General features: G+C 38.6%; 2 protein-coding genes and 1 long non-coding RNA gene across 4 annotated transcripts; all 3 read right to left on the bottom strand.

The window, feature by feature from the left end:
• Window positions 1–877: 877 nt before the first annotated feature.
• On the bottom strand, window positions 878–12,672 carry crbn (cereblon). Of its 2 annotated transcripts, none has more exons than XM_068315590.1 (11): window positions 12,562–12,672; window positions 12,180–12,292; window positions 11,678–11,880; window positions 10,490–10,639; window positions 9,100–9,262; window positions 8,043–8,105; window positions 7,857–7,941; window positions 7,604–7,719; window positions 5,991–6,055; window positions 4,694–4,812; window positions 878–3,845 (listed from the first exon to the last, which is right to left on the bottom strand). In XM_068315590.1, exons 1-11 carry the CDS (start codon window positions 12,632–12,634, stop codon window positions 3,742–3,744), a joined length of 1,254 nt encoding a protein of 417 aa, XP_068171691.1. In that variant the 5' UTR covers window positions 12,635–12,672; the 3' UTR covers window positions 878–3,741. The 2 variants fall into 2 exon arrangements, with proteins under 2 accessions (XP_068171691.1, XP_068171690.1); XM_068315589.1 differs by having other exon boundaries at window positions 4,681–4,812.
• Window positions 12,673–13,743: 1,071 nt separating this feature from the next.
• Window positions 13,744–15,163, bottom strand: LOC137595492 (uncharacterized). Its single transcript, XR_011035444.1, has 4 exons — window positions 15,109–15,163; window positions 14,979–15,005; window positions 14,613–14,635; window positions 13,744–14,025 (listed from the first exon to the last, which is right to left on the bottom strand). It is a non-coding gene; the product is annotated as an uncharacterized lncRNA (long non-coding RNA).
• A 1,472-nt stretch (window positions 15,164–16,635) lies between these two features.
• On the bottom strand, window positions 16,636–22,956 carry pa2g4a (proliferation-associated 2G4, a). The gene is made up of 13 exons (XM_068314891.1): window positions 22,736–22,956; window positions 20,958–21,086; window positions 20,599–20,704; window positions 20,154–20,223; window positions 19,971–20,063; window positions 19,566–19,629; window positions 19,263–19,341; window positions 18,880–18,958; window positions 18,630–18,763; window positions 18,444–18,538; window positions 18,223–18,350; window positions 18,062–18,115; window positions 16,636–17,934 (listed from the first exon to the last, which is right to left on the bottom strand). The coding sequence occupies exons 1-13, from the start codon at window positions 22,815–22,817 to the stop codon at window positions 17,872–17,874; spliced, it is 1,176 nt and encodes a 391-aa protein (XP_068170992.1). The 5' UTR covers window positions 22,818–22,956; the 3' UTR covers window positions 16,636–17,871.
• Between the last annotated feature and the right edge of the window lie 18 nt (window positions 22,957–22,974).

Genomic DNA, 22,974 nt, shown 5'->3' on the forward strand with positions numbered 1-22,974 from the left:
CTCTTTGGTGATTGGTTTGAATTAAATGAATATTCTCAAAACTGTAGATATACAATGGACATTTCTGAAAACCTGTTAATGATGAGTTGTACATTATGTATTATTTTTATGGATATTATTATTTATAATTAAAATTATAATGTTCAGTTGTATCATTGTTACATTTTATCATCATTGAATGTTATAATCATAATTAAAATCGTACTGCTGATTTGTGGACTGATTATAGCTTCCTTCTCAGGTGAATGTGAAAAAGCAAACTATTGAAACCAGTTACAAGATGCACACTTGAAACAGCTTGTACCATCTTCTTAATATTTGTTGCCGGAGTAATATGATTTCCCCAGATTCCTCTCCTGATGCACAAATTTTAATGAATTCAAAAAATGACAGAAACTGAGAGTAAAAAAAATTAAAGCAAGGAGAAAAAGGGTCAGTCGCTTGAATTATTTCTCGCACACTCATAAGAACACAAAGAACCATTAGGATTCAGATCCTATAGGTCTCCGAGAGGTAACATTAAAAATAAATAAAAAATGCAGGTTCCAGTATCTGCATATCAATAACTCACTTTATTTGAGAAGAATGCACTGTATTGATTTTGGAAATGGTTAGTTGTGATTACATAATCCAAGATTATTATAAAAATTGAGCACTTAAGCTGAAATCACATATGAATCCTAAAACCCACACATACCCACTTGAGTGTGTATATAAATGAATGCATTAACATTGTCTTGCCATTACCCACCTGTACTGTTAATATTCAATATTACTCCAAAATGACAGCAATATGTAATAATGCACTCATAAACACTTTCCAGTGTGCAACAATTGAACATGCACAACAACAAATACACAGAGCAGGAGATGAAGCAGAAATTTTATTGGACACAAGTGGAGGCACAATCATCGTTAAACGCACAAAACAGGTCTGCAGTATTTTAGCTATACAGAGGAAGTGAAATAAGTCTTTAATCTCCAAAACCCTGTCAGCATCATTACACGTCCTCCTTTCTGAGGGATTACCACAAAGGGTCAACATGTTTTCTGTCACGCAAAAAAATATTCATTAGACAGTGTGTTACAATGCAAATGATCATTGGTTTATGTGCATCTGCATGAAAGATGAATAAACAGCAACCTCATATGCAGATACATGAACTGAAATAAACACAATGAGTCATAGAGAATTTGTCCGTACAAAATAGAAATTCATGGAACGCATCAAATAAATTATACCTGTTTATTAAAGCTCACTTCATCATCTCACGTCTCTAGGTTCACAGTCACGTTGTCAGAAGTGTGAGACTGATGCCTGAATGCTGAAAAAAAGTCACAGGATCCCTGCGTGTTTATTTTACTGTGGTTCACTAAATCTCATGGAAAAACCAACAAAGACCTTCTGAGGAATCAAACCAGAAAATTTATTCTGTGAAGCAGCTATTTTAGTGGTTGAAGTGAATCAAAGTGTGACAGCAGCACTTATATCATCAAAAATTATTACAACTTTGTTTTGTTCCGTAGAAAAAAACCTCAGTTTGTTTCAACAAGATTAAGCCAACAGACTTTGCTCATTCATTGAGAGAACTACAAGTATCCATTACCTCTGTGATCTAATTTGAGTCAGCATCAATTTATATTTAACTAACTCTACAAGTTTGAAATGAATGAGTTTTAAATGACTTATTTGGGACGGGATTGAGAAAGCACTGACGCTATCAGACCTTCTTTGTGCTCCTCCTCTCTGCTCAAGTATTACACATCTGAATTATCAATGTTTTCGCAGCAGTTGATTTGCCTTCTGGGTAATGTAGGCACCTGGAATATTGACATAAAAGAGACTATCTTTCTGATTCTTTTGCACCGATATTTACACTTTTATAACTGTCCCTCGTGAACCCAGCAGTGCAGCGGATGTGTATTGCTAAATCAGTAGAGAAGTCTTTTCAGGGAAGACAATAAAAAAACAAAGATAAAAATTAAAAGATTAAAAAAATAGTCACTCAAATTTCGGATGAACTCATTAATTCAAAACTGTTTTTCCTCACTCAAGCCTTTGTACCCACATGAAACTTGATTAGGTCATAAGAATCACATGTAAGGTTTTAAGGTAAAGTATCAGTGAGATCACATCTGTCAAGTAAATATCAAGCCAGATGCAGCAGTTTGACGACAAACAACCGCTGCTACACAGCCTGGTTCTGCCTAAGGGGGAAAATAAGTCTACTTGAAATCACTAATTACGTCTGTATTTAACAGGCCCTTTTCCTGTCTTACAGGTAAACTAGGAAGCTGCTGGCAGCACCTCAATATTTACACTACAGACAGGAGAGTGATGCCATTTGCTTTCTCAGGGAAAAAATGAAGTGCATTTCTCAAATTCTTAAACGATTCCTTTAACAAGGTGTGCAAAAACTTAAAATGTGACTTATCATCTTTACAGTCTGACCATTTTTTATTATGATCAATCTTCTCCAACTGATGAAAAGATTACTTAACAGTTCTGACACAACAATGTCCAAAGATTCACCATGAATATTAAACAACAAATACTGCAACTGCTTATTTACACTTTTACTTACAGAAACATGATCCAGCACCTTGCAACAAAACAGCAAGAATCGACATCCCAAAACCGAAAGACTACAGAGTCCAAAGAAAACTTAAATCTAAACTTCATCAACACTTTTCTCTTTGCAATCTTTTTTTCACATCTGTGAAATGTAGGCACATCATTTTAACATACCACAGAAAATAAACAGACTAAACTCTGGAATTTAAAGCTTCCCTTCTCTCTCCCATGTTACATGGATTTGTTGAACCACCATGACTGTTTCCTGATGCAAATTATCAGACAGGGCAATGAGCCGATCTTGAATAAAAAATAGAACCTGAATATATAGATTATGTTACACTTTATCCTCATTGTCTCCTCAATGTTTTATTACATGACAAAAACTGGTATGATAATAAATATCACAAGGTCTCCACACATGGATGAATATGTTACATCACTTTCCAAAGATTCTTGCATACAAAAATACATCCAACTTATTTCTAAGTTTCAAAATATCGCCTCTGGCAACAGATCTACGTAAAGACGAGTGCCTTCACTCAAATAGTCTCTGAACTAACATCACAAAACATATTGATCAGCCCACCAAGGATCTGAATTTAGAGGAACTTTACATCAACTGCTTGTATAAAACAGATTAACTGCTTATCAACTATGTCTCCATTTCCTCTGCAGCCGTGCACACCATCATATATAGTATAGTTATGCTTTAAGCTTAAGTGTTCTACTGTGGCCAAGAAACTGAAGGACAGCGGTACAGATCAGGGAGCTGCATGCTTTGGATGTTACCTTGTGGTATGAAGTTAGTTTTGTCGATTTATTATTCTCAAATATTTTCCATCTTACTCTAACAGAATGTTTTCTGTCTGCTGCCTCCATATTTCAGAAACCTTCACAAACAGTCATGTCCTCCATCTCTATATTCATTATCTCTTCGAGTGAGAAAGGCCGAATGACCTTTCAACTGATATGATGGATTTGCTGCCAGGGGTGACAAGTGGCGTGTGATACATTGATTACAAAAAAGTAATCTAAGCCTTAAGATCCAGGCTTGAGGAGGTTGTGGGAAACGCTTGGCCGTCATCACAGGCAGAAGACACGAGAGCCCTCTCTCCCCTCTTCCCCATCGCTGTGGGGGATACGGGGTAGCATTGCTGATCGGGTTAGACCCCAAAAACGAGGTGGAGACAAGTCCTTCTTGGTGGCTGTGAACTTCCACCCCATGTGAGACCCACAGTTTCGGCACTGAGCAATAGTCCAAGCGTACCTAAGAGCGAAAGAAGAAATGTGACTCGATGTTTTTTTAAGATGAAGAGAAATAATCAGCTGGGAATAGTTTTTCCACAAAAAACCCATCCATCATTGAAAACAGTATGAAAATTCAAATAAGGTTGAATTCACAATTTGACCTACTGGAAACAGGAAGTGCTCAAAGGTTCAGTTCTTTATTTTTTTTAAGCTAGCAGTGGTGTAAAACCACCCCCTGGGGTAATTAACATTGTAGATGTCATTCATGAGCCACATTATTTACCTACTAGTCAAGAACAGTGTGACTGTTTATGGAAGCATTACACTTAAAAGTAGTTTCAGCTTTATATATCATTTACTTCACTAACTAAATATATCTCAGAGAATAACAAACTTCTGGAACAAATGTGTTACATAACACTACATGAGGCTAAACCTCATGTTATTGTTAGAGCAGTTTGACATGACACAGAACCTTCAGGATGTCTCACAGAAGCCTTGTTGTATATAATGATGCATGAACTGCTGCCAGAGCCTGGTCATTTTTTTTAAATTTAATTTTTCAACCAAGACTCAACAGAGTTGCCTCAAAAGACAGCGGCTTTTAATTTGATGTGTATGACACTATTACAACCGCTTACTGTTAAACCAAACACTGACTAGTTTTAAAAATGTGTTGAACTCTGGTGCCACTGCTCCGAGGTATGGTTCACATGTATTTAAATAAATGGATTTTTGGCAGCACCAAAAGGCACAGGAAGGACTGTGACTCAGTCTTAATGAGCATTATGTGTTGTGTTATTCAACAGCCACAAAGAGGAGTGTCAGCTAAATGCCATCTATACTTCAGTTACCCTGGAAACCAACTGTGCAATGTAGACGGCCTGCCAACCAAGTTAAGGTTGTTGGCTTTGTAGACAGTCAGAGTTTCGTGTACGTAGCCGTGGGGGTTGACATATGCCGCCATGGGGCCGTACAGAGACAGGCTGCAGGGAGAGAAGAGGTAGGTGGGATACGTCAGCAGGATGCCTTCCAGAAATTTTTACGTCAGACACTGAAAAAACAGAATTCTCCTCTGGAGGGAACAGTAAAATGAGTTTGAGAAGAGGAAAAAGTACAAAGAAAGAACATTTTCATCAAAAACCACCTAAACTAAATATTTTTTAACAGGGATGTGATTTTTACAATAAACAGATGCTACAATCAAATCAAAATTCACAAACCTGTTTGTTTTTGGACAGTGCTTCTAAAATATTTTTATTTTTATACATAAAATGTGTTAAATGCAAACAGATAATAGTGTTTTATAATATTATGTAATCCATAGTAATATTTAGCATCTTTTGATAGGCCGATAGTTTAGTTCACCCTTACGTATTTCCAATCACAGCTGCAGACGGTTTCAGACGAAAGGCTGTGACATAACAGAATGTAAGCTACCATCTTAGCACCAAACAGTTGACGAAGAAGAGTGACCCTCTGGTGAAAAGGTCAAGCCTTTACTGGGGTAGTTATAGAGTCAGATAATTCTTTATGGAGTTGGTGGAGATAAAAAGATCAGGAACAGGATGAATGTTAGGTTTATGGTCATCAGCTGTTCAGAAATGTAGCTCAAAATGAGTGTTAATATACCAATGGTAGCAATTTGTTAAATAACTCTGCGTGTGTGTGTGTGTGTGTGTGTGCGTGCGTGCGTGCGTGTGTGTGTGTGTGTGGACACAGACCAGAACCACTTATTTACATAATGTACCACTAAAGTTCCAGACATGCAGTAAATTCAGTGTTGCCTTTGCTGTGTGAAGAATTACAGGGATTACTGAGATCAATGCGAAGACAAAGAAGAAAAAGTGAACAAGCTATTCCTGCTGGAGTACGACTATCAGACTGTTTGAATGTGAGATATTTTTACATTGTCTCCCACTGCTCCAGCGATATTTTCCTTTTCTGGCCCACAAAAAGGAAAAATGCAGACAAAATAAAATTGTCCCTCAACAAACATGGAGTCTATCAGCGTTTAAAAACCAGTCACCTGTGTGTTCAGATGTCTGAATTATTTGATTATTTACTGCATTAGAGATATTTCACTGTGTATTTGACTGTGTACAACTTCATGACAATTTGCACTGTTCAAGAAAACATCAGAAATACTTTAATAAGTTCTCACCTGAAGATCTCATTTTTTGTGGTGATTTCTGTGTCCTGACACTGTTTACAGCACAGTGATGTGCACTGAAAAATAGAGGCAAGAATCAAAAGGTTGTACACATCAGCACATAAGATTACACAGATAAATAAGAGGTGTTGGAAAAATAATAATAATAATAACAAGGCAGTCAGAGACTGCAGCATCCCGTGAAGTTTAGGTCAGGGTACCCCAAATAGCTTTGACCTTTCAGGGTAGGTCAAAGCCATGCACTAGCTTTAGCCATAGATCACAGCTAGTGCATAGGTAGATCAAAGCTCTATCTTCGATCTATGGTCTTACTCATACTGGCCTTCTCCCTCGTTTTTCTATCTTGTCCGGTTCCTGAGTGTACAGAAGTTGAAATTTGACCTTGAACTAGTTTTCCCAAGGTCAAGGTCATCTCATTTTCATCCCCTTTGCTGCCTGAATAATGTGCTTTTTGTTTCATCTTTCTATCTGCAGCGGTTGTAAAGATATTTGGTGGACATACGAAGGAAGGGACGAACGGACGAACACACGAACACTGACAATTACAATACATCACCACTTTGAAGCAGGATGTAATAATAATAATAATAATAATAATAATAATAATAATAATACATATTTATTATAATAAGTTACCAGCCATCAATAACCTAAGATTTGACCAATCGGGGTCTTAAATCTGGTTCTAGAAAATATGGTAGCTTCCATTCTGTGTGTCTGTAGCACACCTGATGGTGAGGAAGAAGACTCAAAATGTGAATAACCCACAAAGGTTCAAAGAGGCCAAAAGAAAATAAAAAACCGGAATTAATATGAAAACAACCCAATTCAGATGTGAGATTTGTGGACATGAACATGCACCCAGCTTCCATGCACACCAAGAAGAATCTGGTACTTGGATGTTTCTAGGCACTCTTTAATGATTATCTTGTGGAGACTTGTTATCTTCTTAAAATTAGTTCCAGGGTTATTGGAACTGGCCAAAGAACAGTTCAGGTCTACAGCGTCACAGCAAGATTGGAGAAGATTGTGTATGGATTGTCTAGCTGCTCTGAAAAATCCTTTAATTTGGAAACAGCAGTGATATTTAAATACCAATAATCATTAAAAAAAAAGTGTACAAACATTTCGATGTGGAGTCTGAGCTATTGTGAGGCACCAGAGGAGGTCACAGTAGTGGTCGATAACTAAATCGATTAATTTATTAAGTTTTTACAAAAATGGCTTGTGTGTGCGAGTGTGTGTGGACTTTTGTGCAATATTTTTCCAATGGTAGCCAAGAATGTACAATTGATGATGATAGCCATATATGCTCAAATGAGCTGAAAAATTGATTAGTGATGGTGATGGTGAATCTTCGCACTGGACTTCAAATATCTTTCTGATAGGGATTTCTTTGGACTGAATCTTTGCAGATAAAACCTACAGGCATCTGACAACTGTGGTTAAAAATAAAAGAACAGGAAAAGGAGAGAAAAAACAGGTGCAGTCTTCACAGCAGGAGGCAGGAACATCAGATCTTATCACACCATGAGGTAAAAGGACAGGAAGAAGCAACTCAGTGCTTGGAAATGAAAAAGCAATTATAGGTGACTCAGCTTTACCCGGTCCATGATGTCTAGCTCACAGCGGAGTCTCTGGATGGCGCTGCCGATTTTCAGCAGCTGGAGCCTCAGGCCATCATCTATCGGCAGACAGGCAGCGACCCTGTAGGAGAAGTCTGATAGAAACCAGATAGGCAGGAAGGAGAAGGATGAAAATACAGAAGGGATGAAAGCACAAAGAACACAAAGACGTATAGGCGTTTTTTGTGTACGTGTCTGGGGTCCACTTGTAATACACTGAACAGAGGCTGACCTACTGCGTTCGTCGGGAGAGAGTCATCATTCAAATTCTCATCCCATTCATGGAGCTGTTTCTTCACTCTGTTCATGAGTGACTCCTGAGAGGTGAAACACAGTGAGGCAGATTGATTGGACTGGATTCAATACTCAAGCATGTTTATGTGTGGAAAGATTACAAACAATGGGCTGCAATACTCACAGAGTCATAGAGTGCATAGACCCAGGGTGGCCATGGCGTCAGACTAGCACAGTGAAACTTCCTCTGAGATAAACAGACGATACACCGTTAATTAATTTAATCTACTTATTACAATTGCTTTAGTACCTAAACACACAGTTTCTCTTCTCTACTACTATTACCAACTCTTACACGGCCAAGGGCTACACCCAAAAACGTCAATGCACCAAGTTACATGTTGTGAAAAGGAATTTGTCACATTGCAAAAAAGTTGGAGCCTTGATTTTGTCTGAAATATTACAGAAGAGTTAAGATTTCATTTAAATGTAATAAGAAGCTCATAAGTAACAATGTGCAAGATATAATTACATATAATTACTGTCCAAAATGCTTTTGTCGAGAAAATTAAATTGATTATAAAATGCAGCACAGATGCAAATGACAATTATTTGGAAAATTACCTATTTGTTTGGCATAAAAAATTATTTTGGATGGAAAAGGGGTCTTCAATATTTTATTTTTTGCTAATGCACTGCTTGTGTAAAAAGGAACAATGGTTTTTAACATACTCCCTTACAGAATTAATAAAAACAGCTATGGGGATGAAATCAGAGAACTACTGACATTTTGTGTTTTTAAACCCTTATAAAAAAAAGTTTCTGTCATTCAAAACACTTCATTAATTCAAACAAAAATGTAAAGTTTGCCAGATATGCTCCAGCCAAAATGATGACCCTCAGATGGAAACACACAAATCCAACATTTGTAGAAAATTTTACATATCAAGATGACCCACAATCAGTACGAAAGGCGCATGTAAGCAAACTAATGTGAAAATCTATAAAGTTGAAATGTGCTTAAGAATGTAAAAATTTCAGCCAGAAGACCATCCTTTAGACTGAGACTAAAAATTAGGTTTCCAAGGACGGAAAACAAAAGTGAGCATTTGTGTAAAATTTAAAACCTTCAGAAGCCCGACTAATACTTAAATATGTGTATGTAAATTAGATATGTGTATGTATGTAAATATGTGTGTATACTTTTCTTTTTTTAATTTGATTGACAGTGTGTTCCTGACCTGCTGATAGACATTCCAACAGCACTGGGCCTCTTTACAGCTCTGATTCACGGGTTTGGAGGATGGGTGCATGTGGAGTCTGGAGAGAGATGTTAACTGCACAGCTGAGAGGGGATCTGGAAGAATTCGTTCTGGAAGAATCTGTACTTTGGCTTGTCTGATCCTGACAAAGAAGGAGGATAGGAAAAAGATATGACAACGATGGAAACCAGAAAGAGAGCAAAACTAGTCAGCTGAAACCAAGCACAGGAAAAAGTCTGAAAAAGTCTAAACTAAGTGTGCTGAATGTCATGAAGTGTATGATATGCATATGATACGTATGTATGTGTATAATGATGAAGATCTCTTCAAAACACAACAGCAACTGCCATTTAGGTGAATAATAACCTAAATTTTATGCTTTCTAGGCTCAATTGGACAAGAAAAAGTCAACAGGATTGCAGCAACCAATTACTATGAATTAAACAAAAGCATCTAGACCAGCATGGAAATAAGTCTGAATGACAGTTTAATTTTATTTCTATTAAACTCAGGAATTTCCTGAGAGTTGGAGGATGTAACTAAATTATGACGACAGCAGACAGATAGTGCAATAGAGATTTTCTCCATAGAAACTTCTACTGTTTACTGTAACTTCCATGTAGATGAGGATGAAAGACTGATCTTTAAATGATTTTGTGATGACTAGAGCAGCAACTTACAATTTTTGTTATCAATCTAACAAATAGAAGTTTCTCAATTACAGTAAATACAGAACACTGGCAGTCTCAATTTAATACCAATGACTTCCTGTAAGAAAAACCACAGAAGAGACACTATTAACCCCTTTATTTAAAGAAACTTGCATCTCAGAAACCAATAAAGTCACAGAAGGTCAGAAGAGTTAGTCTGCTCTCTACTGGTGAGATATAAGAGCACAACTTGAGTCATGGAGGGAAAAAAAACACCCTAATCTTACAGAATGATTGGCTGATACAAATGTCCATCCTGAAACTGATGTGTGGTGTGATGTATGGACACTTGATTAAATATGAATCATGTAGGGTGTATGTGAAGAGGTTAAGAATAAAATTTATGTCTGATTAATTTCTTATTCAAATGATACTGATAAATCACTAACAATGCCACGCTTAAAGCAAAAATTATTGTAAATACAAATAAACAAAGCAGTCGGGTAGGCAATAATAAATAGCTAAATTAATAACAAAATCCTGTTGCGAGCTGGTGATCAAGGAAACCTGCAAGACTGTTTCTTGCAGACTGTCACTCTGGATAGATGTGAGAAACATGGGACAACTGTTTACGTGTTGATCTAAAGAGTGCAGCTCTAATTCAGACAAACACACTTGTCGTACTTCGGTTTAACAGTTTATGGGGCAATACAACTCACCCATCTGCTTGAGTTCTTATCTCATGCACCTTGAATCTCTGCCTTCCAACAGCTTTCACTTTGACAGTCTCAATACCATACTCTTGCTCCTCTCTATATGCATAGATTTCAGCTGTTGTCCCAAATTCAGCCTGCAGCTCACCTGCATCACTGTAGAGACAAATACCAAATGAAAGCATTAAAATTTAAAAGATACATAAAAAGAAAGTAAAAGATTCAAAGCAGCAGAGGTTGAGATATGCAGACTGTTTTTAAGTCTCATTTGGGCCAACTTTAAACCCAGATTCTCGCCATGTATCACACCTGTGCATTCTGTGACCCTTAGATAGATAGATCTATACTTTAATGATCCCAAAGGAAATTCAGGTGACATCTGCTCACAAGAGTTACAATAAATACACATAACAGTGACAGAGAAAAATGGCACAGCCAAAAGACGTTGTATAAATTACATAATTTACATACTGACATAATTATAACAACAGAAAAACAGAATAACCTAAAATAAAAGGAAAGCATAGGGACATGAAAGAAGAAAGAAGCATTGGGTATAGATGATGTATGATCAGAAACACGTGGATGAACCGAGCTGTGAACTGACACTAAGGACCCCCACAAAGTATCCCACAGTGCATCCACAGTGCATCCCAGGTCCCCCTCGTCTATCCCTTCTCAGCCGACCTTGATGACCCTGCGGCTTCGGCCCCCCTCCTTCTGAGAGAGTGGTTGTGCCCTCTGATGGCACGAGGCACAAAGGAGGTCCTGAATCTCTCAGTGGAGGAGAGATTCTAAACCCTGACATAGTCCTCCTCTCTAGGACAGTCTGTACAGAGTCCAGATCCTGACCGATCACAGAACCAGCTCTCTGGATGAGCCTGTCAAGTCGCTCAGTGTCCCGTTTCCTGGCACCACCACCCCAACACACAATGGCGTAGGACAGCACACTGGACACAATGGACTGGTAAAACAGTCTGAACAGATCAGAGCTAATGTTGAAGGAGGCCAGCCTCCTCAGGAAGTACATCCTACTCTGACCCTTCTTATATACACAGTCCAGGTTGTGCGACCAGTCCAGTCTACTGTCCAGCTGCAGCCCCAGGTACTTATAAGTCCCCACTACCTCCACCTCCTTACCCCCGATGACTACTGGCTGTGGGGAGGGGTTACAAATTGACAATCACTTTGTACCTGTGTGCGAGCACAGCAAAGGTTCGGTCTCTCTGGATGACGCTCCGCATCATGCTGACCTCCTGAGGTCTAAAGAGCTGCAGAGGCAGTGTTTGACCTGGGACCAGCATCACAGCTGTGTGCGGCAGCACAGGGATGGTCTGACAGCTGTCATCATCATGGACCGTACGGCCATGAAACTCCTCCATGTCTGAGCCCAGGTACTGTCGCCACAGGGGACAGAGTCAACACAACAATAAAATAATTTTCTGAAGGTAAAACCATAGAGCTGGAAGCAAAATTATTTCATCTCCATATCAAGTTGACAAACTGGCAAACTGTACTACTTATCAGCTGTTTGCATGAATAGCATAAAAAAATCGGTTAAAATACCTCAATGCAACCAACTTAAATTTTTATTTCCACATTCAAAACAAAATGCTTCTTTAGCTGAATGCCGCCACCAATTTCTGGCAAAGTTCCTGAAGAATCATATCACTTGTGAAGGTGTGGCCCCACTTACAGCGTGTGATGTGGGGAGACTGGGATCAAATGTGATGGTGTTGGATATCTCTGCCTCCTCACTGTCTCGGTCTTCTGTCTCCATGTCATCTTCCTCCTCCTCTTCCTCATTGTCTGTCATGACACAACCAGCATAATGTCAAGAGCTATCAGTAAGCGGAGTTAGCTTTTGGAGCAGCAGCTAACCAGAGTAAACTGAGAACTTTATCGTTGTCAGTCACTAAATTGGCACAAAGGAACTGAAAGTGGAGGACTAGCCATCAGGGTGTGAGCGGACAGTGGCCTGTTTTGAAGTGACGTATAGTTAGCTCGCTGTTTCCTGCGAGATGAGACAGATGCTTCTTTGCTGTGGGCACCGACTACACGATTAGCCGCACTGTTACCTGGCAAAAGCTGCAACTGATTCCCCATATTGTCGTTAATGTTGTCTTCACCTCCTCCTTCCTCGTCAGCCATAGCCTTGTGTTTACAATACTATCTCTTCTTCAATGGCGTCTCCTGTGTGCAACACCAACACGGGTCGTGGGCGCCCCCTAGCGACGGGATGGACTCACACCGTGTCGCAACCAGACAAACGAGAAAACCAAAACCTGCCCTATGGACAGCACTGAATTATGGAAATACTGTATAGAATAATCTTGTATTTACCCCAACATCTTGGAGAATTTACAAACATTCTGCATCCAGATGTGGATCCACATCCCCAATTTATGTATTATCCTGAAGCCAGACAGAAAGGCCAACAGAATACAAGTAAAAACATGACATCTCACCTCTAAGGTGGGGAACACAGCACTGGAAACTGTGATGGGTGTTAAAATAGCAGCAGAGATGCTTCCATTTAGGATGGCTTTAACAGTCGTATGCAGTTGCAAATTGAAGCAGGAGAATCGTCTCAGCACGATTACGTCTTCCAAATCACCTGCAGTAAATGTTATGGGATTCTGTGGCCAAACGTGTTTCACAGTCCGTGCTTACTATTCCTTCTCCTAGTTGTATTACATTTCGAAGGATAATTTGAAAAAATGTTTAAATCTTGCAAGAAATCCATCCAGTCAAGTACAAAGTACTGCTTTGAATTATAAAACTGCCCGTCATGAATGCCCAAGTTAATCTGATTTCAGTGGGATTCACACCCCCTGCAGTAAAACATCAGTCTGGAATACTGGCCGAGTTCTGCCTGACAGCATTAACACATTTGATATACAGTACTTCAGTTTTCTATCTTAAAATGAAGCAAACATTTTTAGTGAAACCATTCGGTTCCAACATCTTAAAAATGGAAGCATTTTGCTTTCAGTCTTGACATGCATTTCCCAACTTTTAGAAGATGGTGTTTTAGATTTTAAATATTTCAAAATACAGCACTTTGTTGCAACCAATTTAAACCTGTATCTTGGACCTCATCTTAAAAATAAATGTTCATTACCAGCTAATACCAAAGTGATAGGTACAAACTGATTCCCCTCACTAGATGTGTACTACACATAAAGATGATGTACCAGACCAAAACACATCCCAGACGACATCCTGCAGTGTGGATTAAATTGACTGAAACTTACAGGAAAAGTTTTATGTTAATTTATTCAATAAACCACATGACAGTTGTTGGTTAACATATTATGGTCCATGAACAAAGCAGCCGTTGCTCTGATGTTGACAAGCATGTTTGCCACCTTCCAGTCACATCTCCGTTTGAGCTTAGGTTTGAGGACTTGATCCCAAAGATCGAAGCTCCCATTCCAGCCACAGGTCAGTCATCTGGACAAGCTCTGATGGGATCCCAGCTGCCATGGATGAGGGCTTACTTTGACCTCTGCCTCATCTTTCGCCTTTTACGCTTCAGCCTGTTGGGAAAAGAGGAGACATCAACACCAATAAGTAACGCTCAATACTTCATGGATTGTTTCACTTGTTGGAAAGACTGGTGTATTTCTTCATTTGAACATTTTTGTACTAAAGCATTTTAAATGTAAATCCTTAAATTACTGACACTTTGAAAAACAATTGACTAAACTACACGATTTCAAAGTAGCAGGTTAAGCCCAGGCATATTTCACTAAAAAGTTTGTAAATGAAATCTGCATAAAAATATTTGAAATCGCAATTATCAGATTTGACCAGTTATGCTTATAAGCATAACTGGTCAATAAGCATTTTGACCTGTTATGCTTATAAGCATAACTGGTCAAAAGACTCAAAAAAATAAGCTACAGCACTGACTCCAATGGATCTTACTTTCCAAGTAGCATCTCAACTCAAAAATTCTTAATCCTGCCAATAGTGGCAGTGGTCAATGATGAATTCAATGGAATAAATTCTAAGTGCATTATAATCTGAACATTTGTGATGTTGAAAAAAATCTTCAGATTGAGACTTTTTTTGTTGCTCATGCAGTCAAAACAGTCAAAAGAATACAAAGACTGCAGCTCACCTGCGCATACGCTTCTTTCTCCACTAAAAAAAAGAAATAGGATTAGGTAAAGCATGTCTTTATTAAACATACAGCATGCATGTGTTAAAATATAAAAACTTTGCTATGTAGTCTTACTGTGTATTTTGTATACCAAGTTAATTTGTCATTCAGCAATGTTAAATTAAAAACACATTACCACATACAGTGTGGTTGACAAATTAAATTGAGACTTTTCCACTCAGTCAATGGCAACAACACTCAGAACACATCAGCTAACAGACAAGGTAGATATAAGAGCTTTTCTCAGTTGCAATGTAGCATGACTAGCTAGCAATGGTTGCGTACAAGAAGCGTGTGATGGCTGCGACTGGCTGTTCCGCTTACCTTGGCTCTCATCGTGAGAAGAAGTTTCTGCGAAAAGGAAACATATAAAATGATGAGTGACTGTGGATGATTTGTTAATCTCGTGGATTCATTTGGATTCTCTGAGAATTACAGTACTCTGATTTCTTACCTCCAAGTGAGAAGATCAACGGAAAGAGGATGTGACGAACAAAGAGAGCGACATTTATAACTCACGTGACGTCATATTTAAGCGACGACTGCCTTCTCTTACCGTATGGGAGATGTAGTTTATATAGTGAAGCCATCGGTACGTGGTAGTGCTTTGATCTACTGGCCTTCTCCATATGCACTAGTCTATGCACTACTCAGGTACTACTTTCAGGGTACGCTGACCTACTAAGTCGCAAGATGTTGAAGTCTGCTTTGGTTTTTGTTTGGTGTGTGTGTGTGTGTGTGTGTGTGTGAGTGTGTGTGTGCGTGTGCGTGTGCGTGCGCGCGTGTGCATGGCAGTCTTTAGACTGTGACAGTCTGAAAAAAATAGCCTGTTGTTGTGAGCAGCCCAAAGCACGAGCAATAATCAAACACACTCGTCAAGTCGATCGTGTTGTGGAGTATTTGTACATGAATATTGTTGTTCCATCTGCATGTGGAAACTCAACACCTGTCAGGTGGAGGACTTGTTTTGATCAACCGAAAAATGGTCTGGAACAATGTCTTGCAGAAATATGAACTTTACGCTTAAATTTAATAGAAAAAACTGTACTGTATTATGAATGTCATGTAAAGCAAACTTTTGGAAACAAAATCTCTATTAGCCTTTTTGTTATTATAGGTTTAAACAGACCTTTTTCAGCTCTTAAAATCATTTTTCACATACATTTACATATCCACACAACTGAGAGCATAATGTCATCTGAAAAATAGCCCCTCAATTGTCTGAATTATTCTTAAAAATAATTTTTCCTGAATGCATAAGGCATTTGTGATTTCTTTCCTCAACTGAATTTAATAAACTTCCACAGCTAGCCACTTAGCAAAAAACCAACAAAACTACCGGTAACTAAACTTTGCTTACTGTAAATGTCATAGTAGTTCCACAATGTTGCATGTTCAATCCTAGGCAGTCAGGATTTAGTAAAGCACTTTAGTAAATATGTAAGTTTTGGTTTGTTATAAAAACATTAATCACTGTCAAATGTCATTTCATGTTGTAACCACGCATATCATTGAAACAGAATGACATCAATTTCTATTTAGATGTTTCTTTTTGCAGAATATCCCACTTTTTCTTCAGATTTATAAAATCAAATTTAATTTTGGTATTTTAACAAAAAATAGAAGTCCAAAAGACACATGAGGAACAACACATTTAACTGTTGATGCATGAAAGAGGGCAAAATGGAGAAATTCTTCTTTTGCACATCTAATTTAATATTATCAATGACCAGTATGTGGCCAAGTTAATGGAATACAAATCAGTTAAGAGCTCACATATTAAAGTTGAAATCATGTCAACTAAGTTCTCTTCATTGATTTCCAACAACTATAAGATCCCTATTAGTGGCAAAAACTATGATTTATATTGTATATCCCATTCAGATACCTATTCATCTTCAAAATTGTGCCCTAAATAACTTGACAATTCATGGCAGACATTTTCGATGCTGAACTTTAAAAAACAAACGGAGAAGACAAATGTATGAAAATGTTTTTATTTCATCTGATGTAAAGTTACATTGCCCACTGATGGGGCTACAAATCAGACTTCACTTTTCCAACACTACCCCACACCTGAAACGATGTTACTGGTCTTAAGACACCCATCAAACCTTTTCAAAAGTGATATCTGTCTCAGTGTTTAAGTTGAAGTAACAGGTGTCGGTAATACAAAAATTGGTTTTGAAAATTTGAACGTAAGGATTACAATTGTCTAGATTTAATAAAATTTGAAGGGAATGGCAGTTAATCTGGCAGTTTGTTCCCTAGAGTCATTCTGATTGGAACTATGGTCTGTTTTTATATTTAAAACAATTGTTCTGCTCAAGGTTTTGCCTTAAAAAAAAAACTAGTTTGGTCATGACATTGTGGCCAAAAATATGGTCCTTGACCACAGGAGTAGAACTGTAAACCTTTGCATTGTCTATTGTAAGTGCCATACATTACATTCTGTCATTTGCGAGTTATGTCAATGAGACTTTTAGTCTTTTCTACATTAATTAAAAAATGTTAGTGAAATGTTTTTAAATGTCAGTGGTGTTTGATAATGCACTGGATGCCTAAACATAGCAATAAGCCTTCCAAAAAAATAGACTGAATGTGTCTTTTTAGATAATCAAATCCAGAAAACTTGTTTGAACTTTGTTGCCAAAGGGAAACCTGACAAAGTGAGCAACCTTCGAATCCATAAAGCCACAAAGAAACAACTGTCTACAGATAGGAAGCAGATCCCAGAAAGTATTTTATCAATTGCTGGATGTAAAATACAGAAATAAAACCCTTGTTGATTTATCTACTGTACTTGTATTAATGCCCGCTGTAAACTTTAATTCAAGTTAAAGTTTGAGCTGCTGATATTAAGGACCATTAGATTTTCTAAATAATTTTCTTTTTTTTAAAAGGCACCATTCACATAACATGCTGCTAAATTTCCATTATTGGCAACAAGTCTTTTGGAAAAGCATATTTATTTGAAATTTTTTATTTCCTACTCAAATTACGGACGAAAAACTTTTCTTTTTGTATCTCGCCTTCAGTAAATGCAGTAATAACCTAAGGAGCCATGTTGGATTAGTAGATATGAATTCAATTCCTTCCCACATCCTTAATTAGCTGGATGTGTGAAAACAACTTTTGGTGTAGAATGAACAGAGGGTTTGGTTATGTTTTGTTTTGCTTCTCTTTGGGATGTTGCATGTGTGGAAAGGCAGTGTATTTATTCTGCAGCTTCTTTGTCTTCAGTTGGTTGTCCACTGGCATTTTCTGCTGTCTTTGAAGCCTGTGTGAAACAGGGGTGAAATTAAACCAAATTTGATCTTTGAAACACAAGATCTGGAGGTTAAAGGTGAGCTGGTGTGATGGGTCCAAATTTTGGTTTAGTTGATGTTGTAAAAATGGCGTATTACCTTCTTTTTCTTTTTCTTCTGTGTTTTACGGCTTGCAGAACTCTGTAGTAAAGCCTGGAGACAACAAGAGTTTCAGTACAAAGTGAATAATTTGCTGATTTTCACTACTTTCTCCATGACAAAGGAGCTCTGTGTAAGTTAAACAACTTCACAATCTGTACCTTCAGTTCTGGATCTTGAACTTCATACTCCGACTTGTAGCGCTCTGGATCAAAAGGTCCATTGGTGATTCTGTCAGGACCATTGGTCATGAGCAACACCGTGAATTTAATTTGAGCTACATACTCTCCTGCAAAAACATTGAAAAATGTAAACAGCCAAATAAAAGTGTGAAACCCAGAACAAGAAAAAGAGAAAAACAAATGGGGTGGAAAATACTCACCCTCTTTCTCCTGAAACACAGTGAAGGGCTGTACCAATTCATGTTTGGCACACTCCATCACACCCAAACGTGCTTTTGCTTCATCCTCAAATGCTCTAAATGAAAAAAACATTGAATGGTGTTTATCACACACACACACACACACATATATATTAGTAAGCACAGATAAAAGTGTATTGTTCATACCTAAGAGTAAAGGGCATGGCATCAAAGCGTCGTTCAACTTCACTGAAGAACATACGAGAGGTTTTCATCTTCAAGCCGTACTGCTTACTGGGGTCCCTCTTGTAAATGGTCGTCCTCTGACCTCCATCTCTGGCCTGAAGTGACAAGAGTGAAGATATTAAATTATTGTTGTTTACACTAAATAAACACAAGTGTCTATCAGACACAATGGGAGAATGGGTAATGATTGAAGATAAGAGATTACACAGACCTTCCCTTCTCCAGTGCTAATCAAGATGTCCACAGCATAGACTTCATGTACCTCAAACTCTGCCTTCTCCTGGTCCTTCCTGAAAATCAGTCCACAAAATGACATCATACAGGTGAACATATTTTACATCCCATAAATAATCACTCAAGAAAATTACAGCACAACAGATATTTGCAAAATCCACAGATCTGACTGAACAGATTTTAGCTACATTTTATATCCCACATGCCTGAATCATTTTAATAAACAAAACCAAATACTGTCCATCTATATTCTGTGTGCAGCTAGATACAAAGTGTGACATTAAACCCTGGCTTTAATTTTTATTCCCAGTGAAACCATGCAGAGGATGATTTCCTATTACTCTTGCTCCCTAAATTTACCTTTGCTGATCTGTTGGGTTTTGTATAATGGTCTTCTCTCCATCTATAACATGCTGCTTTAGCTGATGAGACAGCATACCTTTGAAACACAGAGTCAAGGATTAAAAGCCAGAAAAAGTTAATAAAAGGTTCCCTAAAAAAATTCAGTTCCATTTTATGTACTCATAAATATTGTAGTATTTTTATAGTCCAAAACTCAAGAGTTTCAAACAGAATTTCAAGGATAAATGGAATCCGAATGTCTTTTCCCTAAATGAGTACACACATTTACAAGTTTCACTAAAAACTTCATTAATCACTCACCTTCAATTGGTGTGCATTTGAATGATTGAGCGATCTTGTTCCATGCTTCTGTCACTTGAGTATTCTGAAACATAGGGGGGGGTGGAACAGTATTTTTGCATGTAAAATTCAATTATGCACTCCATGACATGCTGAAAATTTGTCTGAAGACCTGATTCTGATCTGATTTGGTTTGTATTCAAATTATGGTCAGTACTGAAATGTGTTTTAATTTTGGTGGAAGCAGAATAAAAACAAGCAGTCGACCAAGACTATGAGAGGACTGCCTAAGTTTAATCTGGCACACTGACAGATGTAGCAAAGGTTTTGATTCTTCAGAATAAGGCTATGTTTAAATATACTACACTATTCCAGTAGAAAGATCATCTGGGTTAACTTGGGAGAAGAATGTAATGAAAGCAGTACCTGGTTACCAGCTTTAACAAGGCGAAGAGCTGCTTCTGCACAGAGATGAGCTGCTTTGATTACATCAGCTTTGCGACCTGTGACAGGGTTCTCCTACATAATCAGAACAGAGTAAGAAGAGGCTTTAAGGGTACTCTTTAACTGGGAGACAAAAAATATTAAGACTAAATCTGTATTTCTCACCTTACTGGCTCCCACAACAAAGCTATGAGCAACATTGGCAATGAATCCATCAACATGAACCCCTAGATCACTACACAACATAGGAAACAAGAAGAAAAAAGTATGAAACAACAATGCAAATGAATGAATTAACAGGAAACACTCAGATGATTCAGCTTTGAGAGTTAAAAAAAAGTGAGAAACACAGCAATCTTATGTGAGTAGCCAAAAGAGTAATTATTTTTGAATACAAATATGTAAGAGTCAACAGAACAACTGAGATAAGCTACACTAAATGGAAATTGGTCTTTTGCCACATAGAAGGACAACACCTGACTCATGAGAAGCAGACAGAAACTTTCATATAGCAGCTAGGATATCACACATAAGAAAAGAGGGCACACAGTGGAAGGATCAGGACACACATTGTGGAAAAGGGTGTTACATTACAGTGTGCGGTGCCTACATTTTGACCAGATCCCCATCTTTAAGGATGTAGTCAGGGTCACTCTTCAGGGGAGAGAAGTGGCAAACAGTGTTATTTACTGAGACGCTGGTTGGAAAGGCAATGCCTAGAAGAAGGAGAGAGAACCATCAAGTCTTCATCTGTATGTCATCCACATGTTTAGCAACAACTCCTTTACATGGATGGAAGGAGTGTCAAATGAGTGCCTGGAAAAGCTTGAACAATCACCATGCCACCATTATAGCGGTGTTAAAATCCCTGCTGTTAATAAAGCTAATCAAAGTTGATTTGACCTAGCTCACTGACAACATGTCTGCATCTACATGAACAATCACACCACTGTCATCTTTTTGTCTCACCTTTCTTTATTTCCTTTTCCTTCTTGAAAACCTTTCCAGTCTCAGACATAATGTAGGCGTCCCCCTTCTCACAGAGGCTCAGCACTGACACTCCGGGCTTAGCTGCTTCCAAAACTAGACGAACAGCCTCTGTAACAGACAATAAATGATAAAGGGGGAGATACAGGCAGATGGGTTAACGCGTTATTGTAATGTTGAAAGTGGACATGAGAAAATATCTTTAATTTTAAACTTAAGGATGCATTACTTTGACTGATAAGAGCACAAGTAACAATGGATACTCATATTATTTATTAGATTAATCAAATCAAGGATGTCTTAAGGACCCCAAGGAAGTTGTGGTATCCAGTAGCAAAGTGGTACAATTGTGTAATAAAAATACACAGATAATATAATTATGGGCTACACAAATAAAGATTGCCTAATTGATATCAAGGAAGTACTAATTGAGAATTCTATGCAATTAAGTGAAAGTGAGAGACATTTCCAACCTTGTAGGTAAACGGTGGAAACATCTACAAAAACCAGACGTGTAAAAAGTAGTTACCAACTTCAGTAGCATGATACATAGCAGCCTGGACATCAAACATTGTTCAGCCACAGTCATCAGAGTCTTTGTCCCTCCCAAACTTTGTCGGCCTTTTTGACCATCGTGTCTAGTCTGTTCACCCCGGCACCACACAGCGTAGAAAAGTACAATTGAGAATATAAACTGATAAAACCAACATAGCCACTCGCTGTGGTTGTTACACGACCTCAGCTTGTGTTTAAAGAACAGTCAGCTCTGGCCTCATTTATTCAGCATGTCCGTGTTTACAATCCAGTCCAGTTTATCATCCAGGTGTACCTGTACTCACAGACACCTGTGAGGGTGGTTCACCTCCCCACCCTTGATGGTGACTGGGAGTTGTGTTGGTGCTTATCTCCCAAGGTCCACCACCATCTCCTTGTTTCTGCATGCATTCGTTGGAGGTGGTGTGTCTGCACTAGCATAAATTGTCTTAAATAAGGCCTCTGCACTTTTGTAAGATCCTCTTGACCGAATCCATTTAACATCGTCGGGGAGAAAGAAACTCCATATTGCCAAAGTGATTATGTATATGCAACCCATCTCATCCAGAGTAGAGGAGGCTGGTTACAGCAGACATTATCCTCGTTCATGAATGATTAATTCTTATAATAGGACACAGAACTGAGTTTATAAATGAACAAAAGAAAACAACGACAATGTCAAACTACATGACGTTCAAGGCACACCAAGCTTTTGTCCTCCATTTATTCCTGGAGCAGTTTTAGCTGGGTGGCAGACATAGATGAGCTAAACAGGTAACTACAGAATACATTTCACCAACATTTCACACTGGAGCTGGAAGAAACATTCGTGGACGTGTAAAAATGTGGATCCATAGATATGGCTGCCTGCTTATCTGTCAGCGCCTTAACTTCAGCGCACCTTCTCAGCTAGCTGATCGTACTGCGGGGTGTTAGCTGGTATGTTAGCATTCCATGCTAACCCACAAGACAGACGTTTTCCTGTGCTTAAACCAAATGTGGAGCTCAGGCGCCGCTAGCCTGGGAGCTAACAGTCGCTACGTGTGAAGAAGGTGCACCTGCTAGCTAGTCTGCTGGTCTGCTCAGACAGCATATGTGTAGCTCGCATGCTAACCACATGGCTGCTACTGTGTGAGGTTTCTACCGCTAGCTGGCTTCACGACAGGCCGAAACCTCTTCGCTAATGTCACACTTTAATGAATGACTGCTCGTTCTTGTTAGCTTACGGTTGGCGATGTCACCACCCATCTTGTACTTGGTGACAACCAGGTCCTCGGCTATCGTCTGCTCTTGTTCTTCGTCTGACATCTTGGCAGTGAAGTTTCAGTCGCCACTCGGCCCGACACAGCAAACAGTTCCCCCCGCAAATCAGCTCGCCTCTCGCCGAGGCTTCCTCCGCTACCGCCGTCCCGCTGCTGCTGCTGCTGCTCTCGAAATCACTCCTTCCTCAGCGTGACGCCTATGA

The sequence above is a fragment of the Antennarius striatus genome, chromosome 5 (assembly GCF_040054535.1).
Source record: "Antennarius striatus isolate MH-2024 chromosome 5, ASM4005453v1, whole genome shotgun sequence".
NCBI lineage: Eukaryota > Metazoa > Chordata > Actinopteri > Lophiiformes > Antennariidae > Antennarius > Antennarius striatus.

Coding starts and splice junctions, on each gene's coding strand:
- crbn (XM_068315589.1), bottom strand. CDS start 12,634: ATGGCTGACGAGGAAGGAGGAGGTGAAGACAACATTAACGACAATATG. Junction 7,720..7,856: donor TCTCCCGACGAACGCAGTAG/GTCAGCCTCTGT, acceptor GGTTTCTATCAG/ACTTCTCCTACAGGGTCGCT. Junction 4,813..5,990: donor ACAAAAAATGAGATCTTCAG/GTGAGAACTTAT, acceptor CTCTCCCTGCAG/CCTGTCTCTGTACGGCCCCA.
- pa2g4a (XM_068314891.1), bottom strand. CDS start 22,817: ATGTCAGACGAAGAACAAGAGCAGACGATAGCCGAGGACCTGGTTGTC. Junction 18,959..19,262: donor AACCCAACAGATCAGCAAAG/GTAAATTTAGGG, acceptor ACTGATTTTCAG/GAAGGACCAGGAGAAGGCAG. Junction 18,539..18,629: donor GCCATGCCCTTTACTCTTAG/GTATGAACAATA, acceptor TTTTTCATTTAG/AGCATTTGAGGATGAAGCAA.